This window comes from Leptonotus elevatus, chromosome 4 (genome assembly GCF_054856555.1).
Source record: "Leptonotus elevatus isolate MCC_2025b chromosome 4, RoL_Lele_1.0, whole genome shotgun sequence".
Lineage (NCBI taxonomy): Eukaryota > Metazoa > Chordata > Actinopteri > Syngnathiformes > Syngnathidae > Leptonotus > Leptonotus elevatus.
The window spans coordinates 19575860-19593854 of record NC_141242.1 but is presented as its reverse complement, the minus strand read 5'-3'; the positions used below and the strand labels follow the sequence as shown (position 1 = coordinate 19593854).

General features: G+C 39.2%; 1 protein-coding gene across 9 annotated transcripts in view; it reads right to left on the bottom strand.

Annotated features, from left to right (window-relative positions):
* The window catches only part of LOC147175944 (UPF0606 protein KIAA1549), a 29822-nt gene extending 12218 nt beyond the window's left edge, over positions 1–17604 (bottom strand). For 8 of the 9 annotated variants that reach the window (XM_086073989.1, XM_086073994.1, XM_086073993.1 and 5 more), the window contains exons 1-11: positions 17408–17604; positions 16528–16790; positions 8446–10452; positions 7553–7641; positions 6571–6730; positions 6338–6468; positions 5389–5578; positions 5184–5243; positions 4926–5071; positions 1307–1484; positions 89–273 (exon numbers count right to left, since the gene is read on the bottom strand). In XM_086073989.1, coding sequence (XP_085930115.1) covers positions 89–273; positions 1307–1484; positions 4926–5071; positions 5184–5243; positions 5389–5578; positions 6338–6468; positions 6571–6730; positions 7553–7641; positions 8446–10452; positions 16528–16663 — 3282 coding nt within the window. In that variant the 5' untranslated portion in view covers positions 16664–16790; positions 17408–17604. The remainder of the gene's footprint in view (positions 1–88; positions 274–1306; positions 1485–4925; positions 5072–5183; positions 5244–5388; positions 5579–6337; positions 6469–6570; positions 6731–7552; positions 7642–8445; positions 10453–16527; positions 16791–17407) is intronic. The other variant, XM_086073991.1, reaches the window with a different exon arrangement.
* Between the last annotated feature and the right edge of the window lie 391 nt (positions 17605–17995).

Here is a 17995-nt window from a genome sequence, read left to right as displayed (position 1 = left end):
TAATATAAGAAGATATTTTGAGATGGGGATGCAATATGAATAAATCAGGAAATCAACCCTAATTCCAAAACAGCTCTGTAGTATTTACCTTCTGCCTCTGCTGGATGGACGTCATGGCATCTGGCTGAAACTCCAGCTTATCTATCCGACACAATTTCCAGTAGAGGATGGCAATGATGACGATGACCAGCAGGAGAGGAATCACCACTCCGATGATAATCCACATGTTGGGGTTATCAGTGTCAGAAGGTGACGCTGGCACCTTCTCTACAGCTGAAGTGTAACAAACAGGAGGTGATCACATATTATAAGAATTTGTTTCTGTTGTGATTATGTGATGCCACACACAAGGTGGAGATGCAGTTTTTCCGTTTGTTCTTGTCTCTTAGCTGTAATATTAACAAAACAGACCTTCATTACTTGTAATGAACTTTTGTGTTAGCCTTGGGGAAGTGAATTAAGTAGAAACAGTCAGCATGAAGACAAAGCTCCCTTGAAGGGACTCTCATTAGCTTGTCCCTTCTTCAGATTCAGACTTTTGGTACATTGCATGCAAGAGAGGATAATTAACTAACATGAAGGATCAGAAGGTTAGTGTCCTTATTTCTGATACACTCATGGACAAAACGGTTGTATTTTTTCATTCAAAAAGTAAAACCTATAAATAAATTTAATAAATAAAATGATAAATAAATACATTTAATAAATAATAAATTAAAATAGCTTGAAAAAGAAGATTAATTTTTTGCACAGCTTTTTGATGAATGCAAATGAACATTCCTGTAAATTTTGGTGAGACTTCTGCACCATATTTTTGTTCAATAGAATTCAGTTCAGGAATCAGAAAGCCACTTCAGAATAATCCAGTGTTGTGTGTTTTTTTGGGGGGTCTTTAACTTGCTGGAGAACTCGTGACCTGTGGCTGAAACCAAACTTTTTGACAGCAGGCAACATGTTGCACTCCAACATTGAGAGTTCATTGCACCCTGCACAGATTCAGAAACTATTTGCTGGATGCAGCAAAAAAAAAAAAGCCCCAGATCACAATGGAGCCTCCTCTATGTTTCACAGTAGGTGCAGTGTTCTTTTTTAGTCATTCAAAAACTCTGAGTCTTCTTAATGCATTTGATTCCAGTCTCAACTGTTTTTATTGCAATGAACATGGGGAGGGGTTTCCTCTCTTTTTTGGAACGGTACCAAAAATTTGGACCACGTGTTTGTTACTTGACATTCAAAAACTGTATACAGGTACACAACGAACTTAAGAACCCCCATATCAGTGAACTGCCATATTGAAGATACTCACGTTGTGCTAAAACACCCTCAACACGATACCCCAAGATGATGGCGGCCTTTTGGACATCCAAGCTGTTGAGAATATTGGCCATTTCAACAGCAGGGACCCTCTGGCCATTAGGGCGTTCCACAAAATACACAACTTCCAAGCGATGGTCCACACCTACAGGCCGGTTCATGCTCACAACCTATGAATTGACATGACAAACAGGAGTTAACTTTGCGATCAACGCGAGTTACATCCTTGGGTGGATGGCCACTCAATCACAAGGCTGAAAAATATGTCTCTCTTTTTGTGACCGGTGAAATGTGCGGCATAAATCTGCACAGAGGCATGTTAGACTGGGTGTTGGTAATTCCGCAGACATATGAGTCAGAACGCGTCATAACATATTGTCATCAGAGAGGAATGTTTGGATGTCATGTCTCTCTATGGCGGACGTATCTACGTTGGGGAGTGCACATAATTGAAAGCCACATATGCACTACATTCGAGCGGACGCCTGGAAGTATTTATGAGAATATTGTCAGATAGCGCCTGGTACCTACATCCTCCGGATGCAGCAAACACCGTCCTAGCAACGGGAATATTTGGTTGGCTAATGCCTCACTGACGATCGCCAAACGACATTACTAGCAACAAAGGGAGTTTTCAGACTTTGATGCCAGCCTGAGAGACAAACTACTAGCTAGGATGGGGCTAGTAGCAACGTAGAAGCATTTAAAATGGAACTAAAGGGAAAAAAACATCATTAGTTCTGCAGCTAGCCAGAGTCCAATCTTGAAGATTAAAATAAGTTATTTTAAACTAAAGAGGTCAACCTTTATGTGTTCATATGCCGCATCAACCTGCTGGCCGGTGTGGGATACACGGCGATATTTTTGAATGAGATTACGTAAAATGGCTTTGTAAGCATACGTTAAAAATGTTACATCATATCATCATCATCATTTACCATTTTAATCAAATTGGATTTTTATTCGTAGCACTTTGACGTGTTTTTCAGCAAAAGTATATTGGCTAACCTATTCGAGTTGAATTGTTGATTCAGTGGCTAATGTCAGTAGTATGAATAGTGAATGTGGATTTTTGGTGTGAGTCCAAGCTCTAGTTTTTACAATGATTCTGAGGGTTTGATATCTGCTTTTGTCATATTATGGATGAAATACAATGACCCCCACGCACATGTCAACAAGGCTGAGAATCTGTCTGCTTCTGCTCCAACCGAATTCACCAAAATGTTAGATCAGCTGCGCCACAATATAGACGTGGTCCGAACAGGCGTAACTTTCTATCGACTTTCTGTCATCAAATTGTCAGTAGGCAAGGCATAGAATGCCCGGCATGGCGTAGAGTGGTCAGCCAAACAGGCGCAGCAAGCCTTGCCCCTGCACAAAATCAATATTGCCATAAATGGTTGGCTGGCTGGGAGATTTTAGCATGGATATCTTTTGAGAACAGGAAACGAAAACATGTGACTCAGATATCACATGTATAAACATGTCCAGATGTTCGAAAAAGACAGTGAAACATTAAATGGGTGTTATTACTGTTCAGGGCCAAATCTGTCCGGATATTTATAATGCATGAATTTAGCAATCACCATGTCATCATATTCCGAACCAAAAGACAGCACAAGAAGAAAGAAAATAGGATAAAGGATGAGACAAAACAAGAACAAGAAACAAGAAAAATTAGTATGACATGCTAATCACAATTTAAATAATGAAATAATTTCCCAATAGAGAGTGTGGTACCTTGTTTAAATCAAAGCTAATGTGACAAACTAAAATGTAATATATTGATAACACTAGAAGGGATTGTACCTCATAGCAGTCACTTACCGGAAATATCTGAGAAAAATTGAGTTTCATCTATCAAGCCAAGTCAAATTTCTTACTTTATCGTAATTACAGCAATCATTATTTTATAATACATTTTTGTGTGTTTGTGTATGCACAATCTCCCTCTGAATGCCCAACGGCACAACACGGTCGATTGAGTCCGAATTACTGGAAAATGCAAGTGAAGGTCATGCCTGAGAGAAGACATCTGTGCAGACTCTTGCATCCAGGGAGCACTCGAGATACTTCTGATACCGGGTGGATAGAAGTGTGAAATGTGTGTGATTTAAAAAGTTGTATTTTTTTATTTAATTTTTTGTATCAATCACAGTACCCTCAAAGGACCTCTTGGTTTAAAAAACTAACAACAAAATGACACAACAAGACAGAAAGGTCTGGCACAGTTATATTAGCTTGCTTTTCAGCCAGGAAGATTGTTATCACTCTGGCAACCTTCCAGTTGAAAAACGTTCTGTATTGCATTTCCTTTTTCTTCTGATGGCTAAATCTTTTACCAAACACTAATCTCTGGCTCTCTGGATGTCTACCCTCTCAAAAACAGAGACCATTTCTTCATCATACCAAATGCAAGACGCAGGCATGAGAGAGAAACAATGAATAATTGATTTGATTTTTGCAGCTTTGCAGCTCACAGGAAGCATCAAGGAGGACTACAGGGAAGAAAAGGAACAGCACTTTGTGCATTTAGGGTCTTTGAATGGGATGCTGTTGCCATGGTGACATGGTCCCATCCAGCTCCATGTGAGGCTGATGAGCAGGTGCAGGGCAACTCCACAAAAGCTAAAGCCTGATTAGTAAAGCAGAAGGCTTTCAGTGGTTACACCAACACTGAAAAGCTCAAATAAGGAGCCCTCAGTACTCACTTGGTAGCGAGGTCGTTCAGACGTGCACCAGGCAGTGGCAATTAGCAAATGGCACAAAGAAGAAATCCTTTTCAATGGTCAATCTTCCATCTATCAAGAGCTCAATTTTTTTATGAAAAGCTGGACATCTCAGGAGCACCATAAACGTCTAAAGATAGTCACAGAAATGCAAGTGTTTGCTAGGGATGTTCGATAAGACAAATACCAGTACGAGTACTCAACTCTTGAGTAGTCACTAATATAATACTAAGCACCCATAAACTGTAAATAAAAAAATAAATAATACTTTTTCCTTAAAATTGCATGAATTAATGACAATTTTCTATTCTCTTTTCCTATTTCGATATATACCTGTATACTTAGAGAAATTTAACGTCCAAAAACCACTATTGCGCTGTAGCGAGTGCCAATATTTTGAAATAAGGCCGGAAATCAGTCTGATCCTGATACCTGGGATCAATACTCGCCAACCCCTAGTTTTTGCCAAAATTAACAGTGAAAATACAACACATATCACAAGGGACAAGGGTGCCAAACACATTTTTGTTGCGGGCCACATCATAATAATGAGTTCCCTCAGAGGTGCCCTTATGACTGTGAACCCATATAAACCCATGAAATGTATGATCGCCTCATATTACTACACATATTGTATAGACAAAAAAATTGATGGATAAGTTCTGAAATCAGAAGCCAATAGGGCGACTGTAAAAAAAAGCTTGCAATATATCAACATTATTAAGTCGATAAATATGATTTGCCTTTGCAGGCCACATAAAATGACGTGGTGGGCCGAATCTGGCCCGTGGGCCTTGAGTTTGATAACTGTGTTGTAAGATATTCACTCTGACACAGAAGGGTCACCGGGACTATATAAATACAGTTATATATAGCGGGTACCTGAACGCTGCTGTTGCCAACATTGGTGGCTCTCTTGACACGCCTGATTAATCCCATGGCCTCTCCAAGTAGCACGGCAACCCTGCGTTCTATGTTGGCTTGAAAGGTCCTCTGGCCCACGTCGCTGTCCGACACTCCCAAGAGAACTATGGTTATGAAAAGCAGAACAAAGATATGCAGAATATACATATCACACAAAAGTTGCCGAACTTGATTAAATGTATGGCAGATCATCACAATGGACAGAATCCATCCTACCTGTTCTCACCCAGGAGGAGCGAAGGGATAGGCTTGTGTTTAACTCTGGATAATGAAACGCTTTCGATGAAAAAATAAATAAATCATGTCATGACATTGTTCCAGCCACCATCAGAATAAAGGTCAAATAAGATAGCTCGCTGTGATATACATTTAAGTGAAAAATGCTGATATAACAAAATAAAATAAAAAATGTCAAACTTACGCTCAGCAATCTGCAGGACAGGGAAGCCCATATAATAGCTGAATTCCACTTTGGTGAGCTGCATTAGAGCAATGCTGACCTCTGATCCCATTAGATAACCCTGGGGGCTGTGCACGGTGAAGGTGATATCCACTGGATAACGCCCCAGTTGTTGCTGATTTTTAGGAACTGCCATGGTAATATTGATAATCTGCAGCACAATCATGTTCAATTTATGAGGGTCTGTACGGCAAAGTCATTTTCAGCTTGACTTTTGTAGAAAATCTTGTCACTTTCTGAACGAGTTAACCTTCAGTTAATCAAAAGTAGGTCATACAATTGGGCAGTACGGCCCAGGGCATTCTCATTTAGTTATATATGAAATGAATCCTTGCTGCAACAAATTCTTAAACAATTTGAATATATATAAAAGCTACAAGATTGGGTTGCACAAATTTCTACAAAATCCAGCTCTGTACATAAAAGCCATTTATTACTAAAAAGCAAGTTCCTATAATTCTCAAAAACTGGAACAAAAAATGATTATGTTTTTTCCCCCCTTGCTTCTCTGTGCAATATATACTTTGACAAAATTGATTTAGAGACTTGATTAATTTTAAATTGTCCTAATCATTAGAATTTCAGGCTCTCAACATTAAATATTCTCAGATTTTTCTAGTTCTCCATGAAAGCAGAATGATTATGTTAGACTTTTTTAAAATAAGACATTTACGAACACTTTGAAAACAATGATCACACAACTCTTACCCAAGGTCACATTGCAAGTATTTTTTTAAGATGAAATAATTTCAGCAACCATTCCCTTCTTTCTCAATTACAATTCAACAATGCAGATTTTGCTTGCAAAGGACAAGCACAGGACAAAAAAAGGAAAAACAGATGTTTTCAAATTTTGACAGCAAAGCGCAAGGTGATAATTCATATTTTCCAACCATTTCCCACCACTTACATGCACTGTGAAATTGGTTGACGCCTTGGAGCGCTGACGCACTTCTGCAATGGCCATGGTCAAACCTCGCTCAATGCGCTCACTGAAGCTGCAAAACCGTACATCAATGTGACCTGGAACAAACTGCAGCACTTCACATAGGGAGAAGAAGAAGGAATTTAAACACAGTATGAGAACAACGTATTATGCTGAAAAATATGTATCCTATTTGAGTCATTTAAAAGCTAATTCACCTGTGTGTACTTGATATTTATTGTCTTGTATCATCCAGTGGGGCGACACAGACAGGAAGTGGCGTCCGGACCTTTGTAAGGCGTTGATGACGGATATGGCTGTGTACACAACTTGATCGGCTACGACCCGAAATACAAACTTTGGTGGTGGCTCTATGACCTTAACATACAAAGCAATAAAGTTGACTCTTTTATAACAATCACATGGGGCAGTCAGTACAGGAAAAATACATACTAGCTGTACAGTGGTATCTCGACTTACGAGTTTTTGGAGATGAGATGTTTTTCTTCGAGTTGTGAGCAAAGATTTGAGTTACAAGTGATAAATGGTGGAAGCTAACTTCGGAACATGCAGCACATTATGAAAAATTCCATATGCAATGATTGCTTCAACATAAAACAAATGTTTTAAACCAAAGCCCATACCGTAGCTTTCAAAAGTCCGCTCGGTTAATGCTAACACACAATGCAAAATGTCATTGACGGGCTACAAACACCTGCATTGATTTATTGAATGGATATTTGAACACAAACAGTGGAGTAACACATGTATACAGACAATACTCACAGGCATATAATCTTTAGCCTCTGAGAAAAGGCATCATACTAATGCAGCTTCCTGAGGCACTGTGAATTTCTTCTTTGTTAAGTGTTTTTATTATACCTTTCTCTCATGGCCAAGCGCACACAACAGAAGGAGCATTTTGTCAATGGGAACTAAAGCCTGAAATCAGTGGTGCACAAACTGTTCATATTCTATTTAATTATATTAATACTTTGTGGTTTTCTAAAGTAAAATACCATACTGTTTAGTACTAGTACTAGTGTTGGTGATTTCAATAGGGAAAGATGAGTTGCGATATGGGTGTTTTAACTTAAGAGCATGGTCATGAAACAAATTAAACTCTTAAATCAAGGTATCACTGCATCTATAGTAGAAAATCAATAATTCTTTCTAATTCCACCATAGAAAATAATATACCTGTAACTCAAAGGATTTGTTAAATTCCCGCTTCAGGATCTCTCCGACTAGAGATTTGGCATATCCAACTTTGGTCCCAGATGGCAAACCTTTACAGTAAAGCATAAAATCCAGTGATAATTGGCAGTAATTACAAACAAAGTATAGCTACAGGTCGAGTGTAACTTAAAGTGTACCTGTGGTGGTCAGAAGGAGAAATATATAGGGTTTATAATTTAAAAAACTGCGTCTAAATGCCTTTTTTTTTGTTACACTGGTTATATTAAAGTTGGCTTGTAATAGCTCCGGGAACAATTTTGTTGAGACACCATGACAGCTACTGCTCGCAATCATATTCACCGGTGAGGTGCGAAGCCAAGACGTCACTACGATGAAAGCCGTCTCAGCACAACGGACATTTTTTGACAAATCCGAGTCATTCTCACAACTCTCTAGAGTCAATACTCACGGAAGGTCCAGCGATCTGTAAGTGGCGACGCCCGTTCGCTGACGAATAAGATGAGACAGGAGGAGGTGCTGACACGTATGTAAGTATTCTACCACTGTATGAAAGCTGGAAATTGGGTCAGGTTATAACCTTTCCGTTTAAATAAATACGGTAGTAAAGTCTGGATGACACAGTACATCCATAGGCAAGCGATCTGGTGTTTCCTTGAATAGAAACTATTGCGTGCGAGTAACGGCCTGTCAACGTGGGGACGTCACATCCATCCCAAACATGGCGACTAGTATTAAAATTAACGAGCCCAATTATTTTGGCAAATACAAGACTCGACACAAAAAAGGGAACACCAGGTATTTATCAAACGTTACAATATACAGTGTGCTCCGTTTCCCCATCCTCAAAATGTTACTCCAGAGGTACACTTTAATAGGAGAACAAAATGACTTACCTATTTTAATTAAATACTCAGGCTTTTCAAGGTTGCAGAGGTACTGTCTGGATGTCATAGTTGTAGTCTGCCACTCACCACCCGTGACAGGGTTAACGTTGAGAGTTTGATGAGAACTTGTGTTGGCATTTGGAGAAGTGGCTATGGGTGAGATGGTATTAGCTTCACTGTTGGTTGGGATCAAGGTCATTGTGGCTGGATTGTCAAATTCATCTTTAGTCACTCCCTGATCACCCAACATAACAGGGGGGGGCAAAGACCCATTGAATGAAACCGAAGTGTTAATGATCGCTTGTTCAGTTGAAGGATGTTCAGTAGGACCAGATGAGAAGGCTGTTGTTGCAGAGAAGACGGAAGTAGGGTGCAGGGCAGTACTTAGTGGGAAGACCTCTGTGACAAACCACTGGACATCAGTCAAGGAGAAGGAAGACATGACATCATCCGGCAAAAACTCTGTAGCACTCGGTAGTATAACTACAGAGCTATGCAGGTCAACGCTATGAGTAGCAGCAGACCAATCTATAGTTGACATATGAGTAGCCAAGAGGGAGAAGGAGGCGTCAGGAAAGGTTGTTGTGACTTCAGAATGGTGCAGAAAAGGTGTTGAGCTATTGAAAATCTCTGTTCTCACAATAGTTGTTTTACTATGAGGTTCAAAGCCTGACAAATCACTATAGGAGTCATCCTCAGTTACTTTTACATTGTCGGTGATGCTGCTGGTGGGTGTGATGTCTGAAGAACTGATGGACAGCATAGTGACATTCCCTCTTTGTTCAGCTTTACTCCCTGAACCAGACTTCTCCAGCTGTGTGGTGTAATACTCCAAGCTGTTCATGTCAGGTAACAGGACATCGGTTGGTTGAATACTGTAAGCATCCAGCCACTCTATGTTGTCTGATGCTTCTAATGCCTCACTGTTAACTGTGGGAGTAAGATCAAACGTGGGATGTATTGTGGAGTGAACTGGGAAAAGAGAAGAGGAATCCATTGATGTTAGAAGTAAATGTGTTGAATACACCGTCACGGGACTTGACAATGGCATGATATGAAGACGATGCAAAGACGAAAGAGATGTTCCCACCCTGGAGGGAAAGGCTGTATCGTAATGTTCTCTATTGTCCTCTTGATCGTATGTGTCGGGCACTTTGGTGGCCAGAGAGTAATCCTCTTCTTCTGGACTGAATGTTATCGTCTCCAAATAATCTCCACTCCCCCAATCGAAGTCGATGGTGTTTGAAGGGTAGAAGTCCTCTGGCGGAGCTTCTGTTGGTTCAGATGATGGGGAAATAAAATGAGGGTCGATGAAAGGCACATGGTAGCTTGGGGATAAAATCTCATATTGATTGGGGATAATGGACACTGGTTTATTCTCTGGCATTGGCGAACTTGTGTGTAGATGGTTACCATACTGAATTGTACTTCGACCCTTTGTAGGGTCTAGTAAGACACGATCTAAAATAAAAGCTTCATCTGATGGTGTATCACTCAAATCCAGTGGGTCACCTGGCCCATCAGGTAGTGACATCGTTGTTAAAAGTGTTTTTTCTGACTCTCCACCAGGAAAATCTTGAGCTTCTTTTGTAAAACTAAGATGTGGCACTGTTGACTTTTCAAAAAAAGAAGGCCTCGATGAATTTAACGGAGGTTGCATCTGAGATATTGAAGGAGTTTGCAAGAGGGCAGTTTTTTGCTTGGCAGAATTGATCTGAGCCACCTTCCAGTCTATTGAAGGGTTAGATTCCTCTAATTGTGGAAAAGATCCCAAAACAAGTTGAGATGGATGCAATGATGGAGTAGAAAGAGGCTGTGATTCTTTAGCATTGAGGTCACTTAGAGTGAACGATTTGTGACGTGTTTGAGGAAAGAGTTGTTGAATGCCAGGCATGTCGTCCTTCCCAAAGGTAGTAGTAAGAAAGGGTGGCGAGGGTGATAATATTGGTCTTGTTGGGCTCAAAACATCTCCAAGAAATCCTTTAGCATGGTGTGTAGAGCCTGATAGAGATTCATCTACAGAGACGCAAGGAGAAGATTAAGTTAATTCAGTAAGGCTAGCTCCATTACCAGAGTTAACAACAATAATGAGTGTAAACATTAAAACTCAACTCAACTTTGTTATTAAAGAGCATTTTAAAACAAAACTGCAGCTGAAACAATCTTTCTACGGGTTTCAGCTGACAACTGAATGCAAACAAGCAACTGCAATTTTCTAACAAAACTGGACCTCTGTTATGGACAACTATGGAAAATACAATTCGGAATATAGAATTGCATCAATCATTGGTGGTGATGGATGAATTAACTGTTCAAATACCAATTTTTACAATCTATGTGATGATTATGTGATTTGATGTGATTATAAAAACCATCATTCCACACCAGGTTAATGAACAGTTTTTAGGACAAATAATTAGGACAAATCTAACTCCTGACAGCTAACCAGAAATGATACCCAGGCGTAGTTGTATGTGACAGACAGCAGCTATGCAATGGCCCACAGGTCTTGAAGGCTAGATCTGCCAGCTGGCCCTCCGAAACCTGAGTGTGTTACACTAGGCTGGTCACACATTGTTGGACTGGTAATGTCAGTAAAACAAACCACTGAGGCCTATGCAGATGGACACCGACAAATATTTCATATGACCATGTATGTCAAATTCTCAGCTGTAAACTACAGTAAGCTTTCAGGTTTGGCACTTCTCTTTCATTCTACCACAGCTTTTTATTATTCATTTCCCTTATCTTTGGTATACAAATCAGTTAATGGGATGTGGCGCATCCTTGAAGACATGTTCTTCATCTTTAGTTTTGACAAAGTGTAACACACATGGTCAAAGGTAGTGCATTCTTTAGCAGAAAAAAACACCATTAAAAACATATAAATATGTCTTTGGGACACTTGAACATTTAAAATAGAAAGCATAAATACATATTTGGGACACTTAAAACATTTAAAATAGAACATATTTATATGTTTTTGGGAGCAAATGAGTTAAAGATGTGTTTAGGTCGTAGCGCCTACTTAAGTTCCTAAATGAAATGTTATTCACTTACGTTTAAATTTAAAATGTGCTTCCCAGGCGGTTACCTAGGAAGCCGGACTTGTTCAACACACATTCTCATGGATCCCATAATGAAGCACATGCCAAAAAAATGCGGAACAGTTTCATTAGTTTGACAACACTGAAGAATTAATGCCATGAAATTTAATTTATTCATGGTTTGAGAAATCACAGGCTAATGAGATTCCACTTCCATTCATCTGGCCATGATCCTTCATGTCTCTTTCAGACCTGCTCTTATGAATAACTACTTTGTATATGCACTGACTGAGCAACAGCTCCATTTGTGAAATTCACAAGTTTAGTAATCAACCATCATAAATACCAGAATTAATAATAATAATAATAATAATAATATTTACAACATATGTAGGCAAAACTGAGTATTTTGGTAGGTGGGCAGAGGAAGATGCTTCTGGTACGAGTGAGGTTGCGGTTTCGTAGAGAGGTACGATGTACACATTCTACTATGGAAAGAAGCATAGCATGAGTCACAGAGGGTGATAGCAATCTGACTTGCTCAACAGATGAGTAAACAATGCCTCACTACTGAGCCTAATTGTTGAGATTAAAGGATGGTTGGACAGATGATGACAATGTTGCCAATTATTACATTGTTCAATGCATTTTTAGCCCCACACAAAGGGACATACGTCTAATAAGAAACTATCAAACTTTGTTGTAGATCGGGTTAGAGGTGCAGTGGCAGCATTTGTTCCTGCGTTTATTTATTTATTTTAATAGTTAATACTTGGTGGAGGTGTACATGCTAGAGAGGGCTAAAATATATTGCTCCACCCCGCCGGGGCTCTTAGTGCTCTTGTCCAAATGGATTTTAAACATAGCAGTTATTTCCAGGAATCAATATTATAAAAGGTCCGCTTGCCTGCCCGACCCTAAAAGCTAACCTGATAATGCCTGCATGTAGACAGTACTGGTGACGTCTAGAATTTAATCATAGAAAATGCCCTCCCTTTGCCTCCCTTGCTTCAACTGTGCCAATATAGAAAAAGAACAAACTTAATCTGATCGGTATCAAAAAGAAATATTTGGCAAGAGGTGGCAGCAGTAGTTGAACACTGTGATACGGACAACAAATGCATTTCTGTCTCCAACTGCCTTACAGACAACGGGTGGCCATAAGAATTGCTTGTAGGAAGTATGACTATGCTCATTTTGGGGTTGAACTAAACATAATAAGTGATGAATAGTCTTGCAACATGCAAATGACTGAGAAATCATGATGCATCACACATGCAAGAAAATTAGCTTGTTGCTGGGCAATTGCACATGCAATACTGCTATATTGAGAATGATCTATAAGGCACAGTAGATGACAGGAAAGCGCAAGGACGCGCACCATGCTATCACTTCTTTTACTTGTTTTAGTAATTAAAACATTAGTTTGGTATTAATGGTAGTTAATCTACAAGGCCTCACACATGGTTCTGTTTTTAGCTGAGCGCCTTTCATCATTGTTTCTTTGCAGCTGGCTGGAGCTGGGCATTCAGCATGCTGAGGACAGTCGGACAGTCAGGATTCTGCTGTACTGACACGTAAAAACATTTTAAAAACAAGAATACCGTAAGATTATTTTTAAAGCGCGCTTCAAGTAAGCACTAGCATAAAGCTCAATATGACAAATGTAACCAATTTTCTAGATTTTTGTCATACAAAAATGAAAGTCAAACATGTTCTGGTTTTAATATTTATGCCAGTGCCTCCAAAGAATATTATCTAATGTTACGTCTATATATATATATATATATATATATATCCATCCATCCATCCATTTTCTTAGCTGCTTATTCCTCATTAGGGTCGCGGTGGTTGCTGGAGCCTATCCCAGCTGGCTTCAGGCAGTAGGCGGGGCACACCCTGAACTGGTTGCCAGCCAATCACAGGGCATATATATATATATATATATATATATATATATATATATTTATATATATATATTCTCTAAAAAATGCAGACATGTAACATGAGAAACCCAGAAATCCTCCTACACTGCTTCAATTGTCAGTAACTCTCCGGCTGGTCCTGAGACCAAATGAAAATTTGGGCACCTTATTTCATTCTGAAGCATCAGTGCCCCTGGCCATATAGCACATTCCACAAACATGATAATTCAATATAAAACCTTACATCTAATAATGATAATAATCTGATTAATAAGAGCACCTGATGTCATTGACCCAGTCTTGAGCAGCCTTCACTGCTATGACCAGAGTCGAATACCGATTTGTGGAGATGATGAGTTAGGAAAAGTAGTAGCTTCTTTCTGACTCTATAAGTGCTGGAGCACCCTGAACTGGTTTGGATGGGTTCTAGCCATCGATCTAGCATTACCCCCCTGCTATAATGAATAATGAAGGACCATGTTGTCATCTCCACACAGATCCAATTTCACTGCACTGGTTATTATCTTAGTCTTCCCTGGCCTACAGCTCCATAGGCTGAACTTGCCAGTGACTGTGCTAAAATAAACCAGTGGTCTTGTTTCAAAATGTCTTTTAGTTGCATTGTAAAGTGAAGGAGCGCTATGTTGCCAAAGCAAATGCCCATAAACACAGACAGAAGTGACATACATAAGGAAAGTGCTGTGTCATGTCAGATCTGGAAGAGTAATTAAATGCAAGTCGCCATCCCGTTTGACCTAGAAACTAGAAAGTGAACTTGTCTGGAAAAGGGAAGAGACCTCCTCACGAGGCAACGGTTTACAATGGACTGGACACACACACAAAAAAAGAACATTTTTGTATCCAATCAAAAGGAATGGTTAATTGAACACACACACCGGGAGCAAATTAGTCTGCAGCATCTTGCCCAAGGACGCTACGGCAGCAGCCAGTCGGGCTGAGATTATTTTGGTCACACAATTATACGAAGCTCAATGTTTAGTTGAAAAATCTTATTGTACACATTTGCACTATATTAAAATCTGGATGATGACTTGTGGGATATATTTTGGTTGTATTATGACAATGTATTACTAGTCCTTAATGTTCTGCCTGTTGCCATGATACAATAAGGTGCAGCTCAAGCAAAGAGCTCTTAATATGAGAGCGGCAGATTCTAAATTGTCAACAAATTGTTTGATGCCTGTCCAAACCATAGAAAAATGAGTTGTTTTGCTCTTTGTGAGAGAACACTCTCATTTTATCTTAGTTAAACCAAAGGCATGTATCAAGTGCTTTGCCATAAGAAGACAGATGTTAAGAGCATTAAGGTCATCATTATAAAATATGCCAAATGGCAACTTCAGCTGACTAGTAGTAGATGCAAGTATTTTACACAGTCTTCAAGGCAGTCAATTTATACAAGTAGTGTAACCACTCAAAACCATAACAAAAACAGAATAATGAGGGCTTAGGAACAAATGCATGAAATTATACGAAACATTTCGCTAGTATACACACACGACAATGGGTTTAACCTAATAAAGTAGTCCACACATATATTCATATACTGCAACACCACTATACGTACTCTACATACCAAAATAAAAATAAAAACTAAACTACTCGGCCACAATATTTTCCACATTTGATATACCACAACAGTGTTTCCCACAGATTTGAAATCTACTTGGGTGGGTGGACTCCTGCTACTTGTGTCTCCTCTAACCTCATGATTCACGAGTGACGGCAAACTAATGTTATATGCTGTATATCTGGTCGTGACACGGTTATTTATTATTATTTATTTTTTTATATGTTTTTATAAAAAAAATCTTAAAAAATGACTTGGATGGTGGCCAGTTTACTTGGGTGGCCCGCCCAAGTATTAACCTGGTGTGGGAAACACTGCACAAATACAACAAAAATCGTTCCAAATGTATTAACAATATTCACAACCGTTTTTTTCACTGGGAAATGTTATTTTAAAAGTGAACCAAATCAATGATCAACCAGCATCACAGAAGAGTGTTGGACAGGTCTCACACGCTTTACGAATGCTGAGGGTCCTGATTAACAAATAAAGCTGCAAACAAAGGTGTTATTGCATAAACATGTTTTGGATTTACTAATTCTCCACTTCCTGACAGCCAGCCAGTCACTAATATATAATCCTATTAGCACATAATACATGGGTTTATGACTGCCTTTAGCAGGTTCTGTTAACTAGGCAATGAGTTGGGGGATGGGTGGACCACTGTCAACATCCATAAATTAAGCCTTGGGGAAAATCCCACCAAGTGCATCGATTTAAACCCTTTCAATGAACACTGAAAAGTATTGTAGATAACTTTACACCCAGTTTAGTGATTACACCACTTGCAAAACAACATCCTTTTGAAGGTCATGAAGCAATGAGGACTGAAAAATCACGGGGTTTGCTGAAGAGAACCAGCAGGAAACTACAACTGTGCTATGAATAAAAGCAAACTATAAACAAAATAAATATGAAATGTGCATGAGATTTATAAGTGCTTGAACTTGACAATTTTTTAAAATCTATATGCATAGATTTTTATTTTAAACACTATAAAAACATTAAAATTTTCATCAAAATGGCTGACAATGGCTTTTATTTCTGTTTTTTTTTAATCAAAATTGTTAACAGATTGTAAAATCCAGTTAAAAATGCAATCTAAGAAATAGAAGTTGTTGCAAATCTAAGCATGCATCATTCATGCTTATAATTATTGAAATATAGAGGTTTTGTGTTATGTTGATTAGTCATATTGTACGAGGAAAGAAGCTCGTGATGCTGGAGCTAATGCCGCTATTATAACAAGGTCCTGATCACTATCACTAATGTAAATATGTTATTATTGTTTTATTATTATTATTATTATCATTATATATTCATTGCAATAAAATGACACATTGCTGTATAATTTGTGTTGCACTCAACACAGAGAACTAGATTTCACACATGCAAGGAGAGATGTCAGAGTGAAAGTGGTGCGCCTCTTGAGCTGAGAGAGGGAGGTATGATCCATTGCTTTGCTCAAGGAAACATCAACAGAAGTAATTGATGACACTATGCACCTCGGAGACAGGTGTTCCCTTACCTGCAACAGGTGAATCTGCTGCTATCACATTTAACAACAGCGTCATCCCCAGAATCACTATGCTGGGGCCATGGGCATTCAAGGGGGTCTTCCTGACCATCACCACTAAATCCAAAAGGGAGACTAATCCTGCCATTACGGTGGCGGTTTGGTCAAGGCATTTCAGCCAGTAATAAAGAGAAGATTCATCCAAAGAGACAGGCCAGGCCTTGTGGTGTTTTAGGTAGGTAGGTCTTCCTCTGCCAGAATATGTGCTCGTCTTGCTGGATGTGAAAGAAAGTAGAAACAATAAGAAAATTAAAATATCAACTCCACAATTGGACCCCTGTGGGCCTATACATGTTTAAAGTTCATTAAAATGGATACAGCTAAGAGAGCACTAGAGTTCATCGGGATTTTATTTGTTAAAGAGTATTTGCCAGCTTGCTAAAACGCTTATTTAAACAGCATGCGACTATCACACAGCATTTACATCCTCGTGTTTAAATTAAGTGTGCTGTGCAGTACACATCACATGCCGGTTGTCTTCCATAAGTTCTGTGGACACAGTTTTGACTTCGCTATAGCCACTTATAATGACACAATCTATGCATGAATAATCCAGTATACGTAGCTAAACTTGGTCAAATATGACAGAAGTACGACATTGCTAGCTCCCAATGGCTCGCTCCCTTCGTAGTGACAGTCCAGTCTCTCTCCTGCCCTACATCCCCTCGTCCCTTCGCAAGCGACACTCGTGCGGCTAACAACATCAAATGATCGGTAATGTGCGACAACAAAATATTCATCGTGACAACTACAGCCAAAAACCTGCTTTAAGATAAAAGAAAACACCGATTTTCCCTGATTAGGCAGCTCATAGCTGCGCATGCAGACTTACCAAAAAACACGGTGAAAGCTCAATGAAATCCTTTGTCTGGGTTAGGAAAAATTAAATTGCATGACCCAGAAAGTGGCCATGGTAACATCGGCCTTTTAAGCTGCCTATGTCAAAGTGAATTAAGTAAAAAAAACGAACGTGTTGGCAGCCAGCATCATTTTGACACTTTTGTATTTGCAGTTACCGTCTCTCGTCCAGGACAAGGATTGTGTTAGCCCCGCCTTCTAATTGGTTTGATTGGTCTAATATCCCGTCAATGCTGGCTTTTATTGGCTGAGCTATCCGTTTGTCAAATATTTTTCAATGTAGGTTGGTCATTTCAGGCAAGCGTCTGCGGCTTCCACGGCAACGTTGTCTACAGCAATGATGCGCCAAACACACATGGCCGTACAGACACTATAGTAAATGATGTTTGTGCCATTTTTTATTTATTTATGTGGACATAGTTGTTAAATTATGTACCAGTAAGCTGTTTGCCTGAAACCGCGTGTATTATTCAAGTGTAATGTTTTAGAAGTGGTGTGTTAGTGTGATGACGTCACCCTGTATTCTAATAATAATAATAAATTAATATTAATAATAATAATA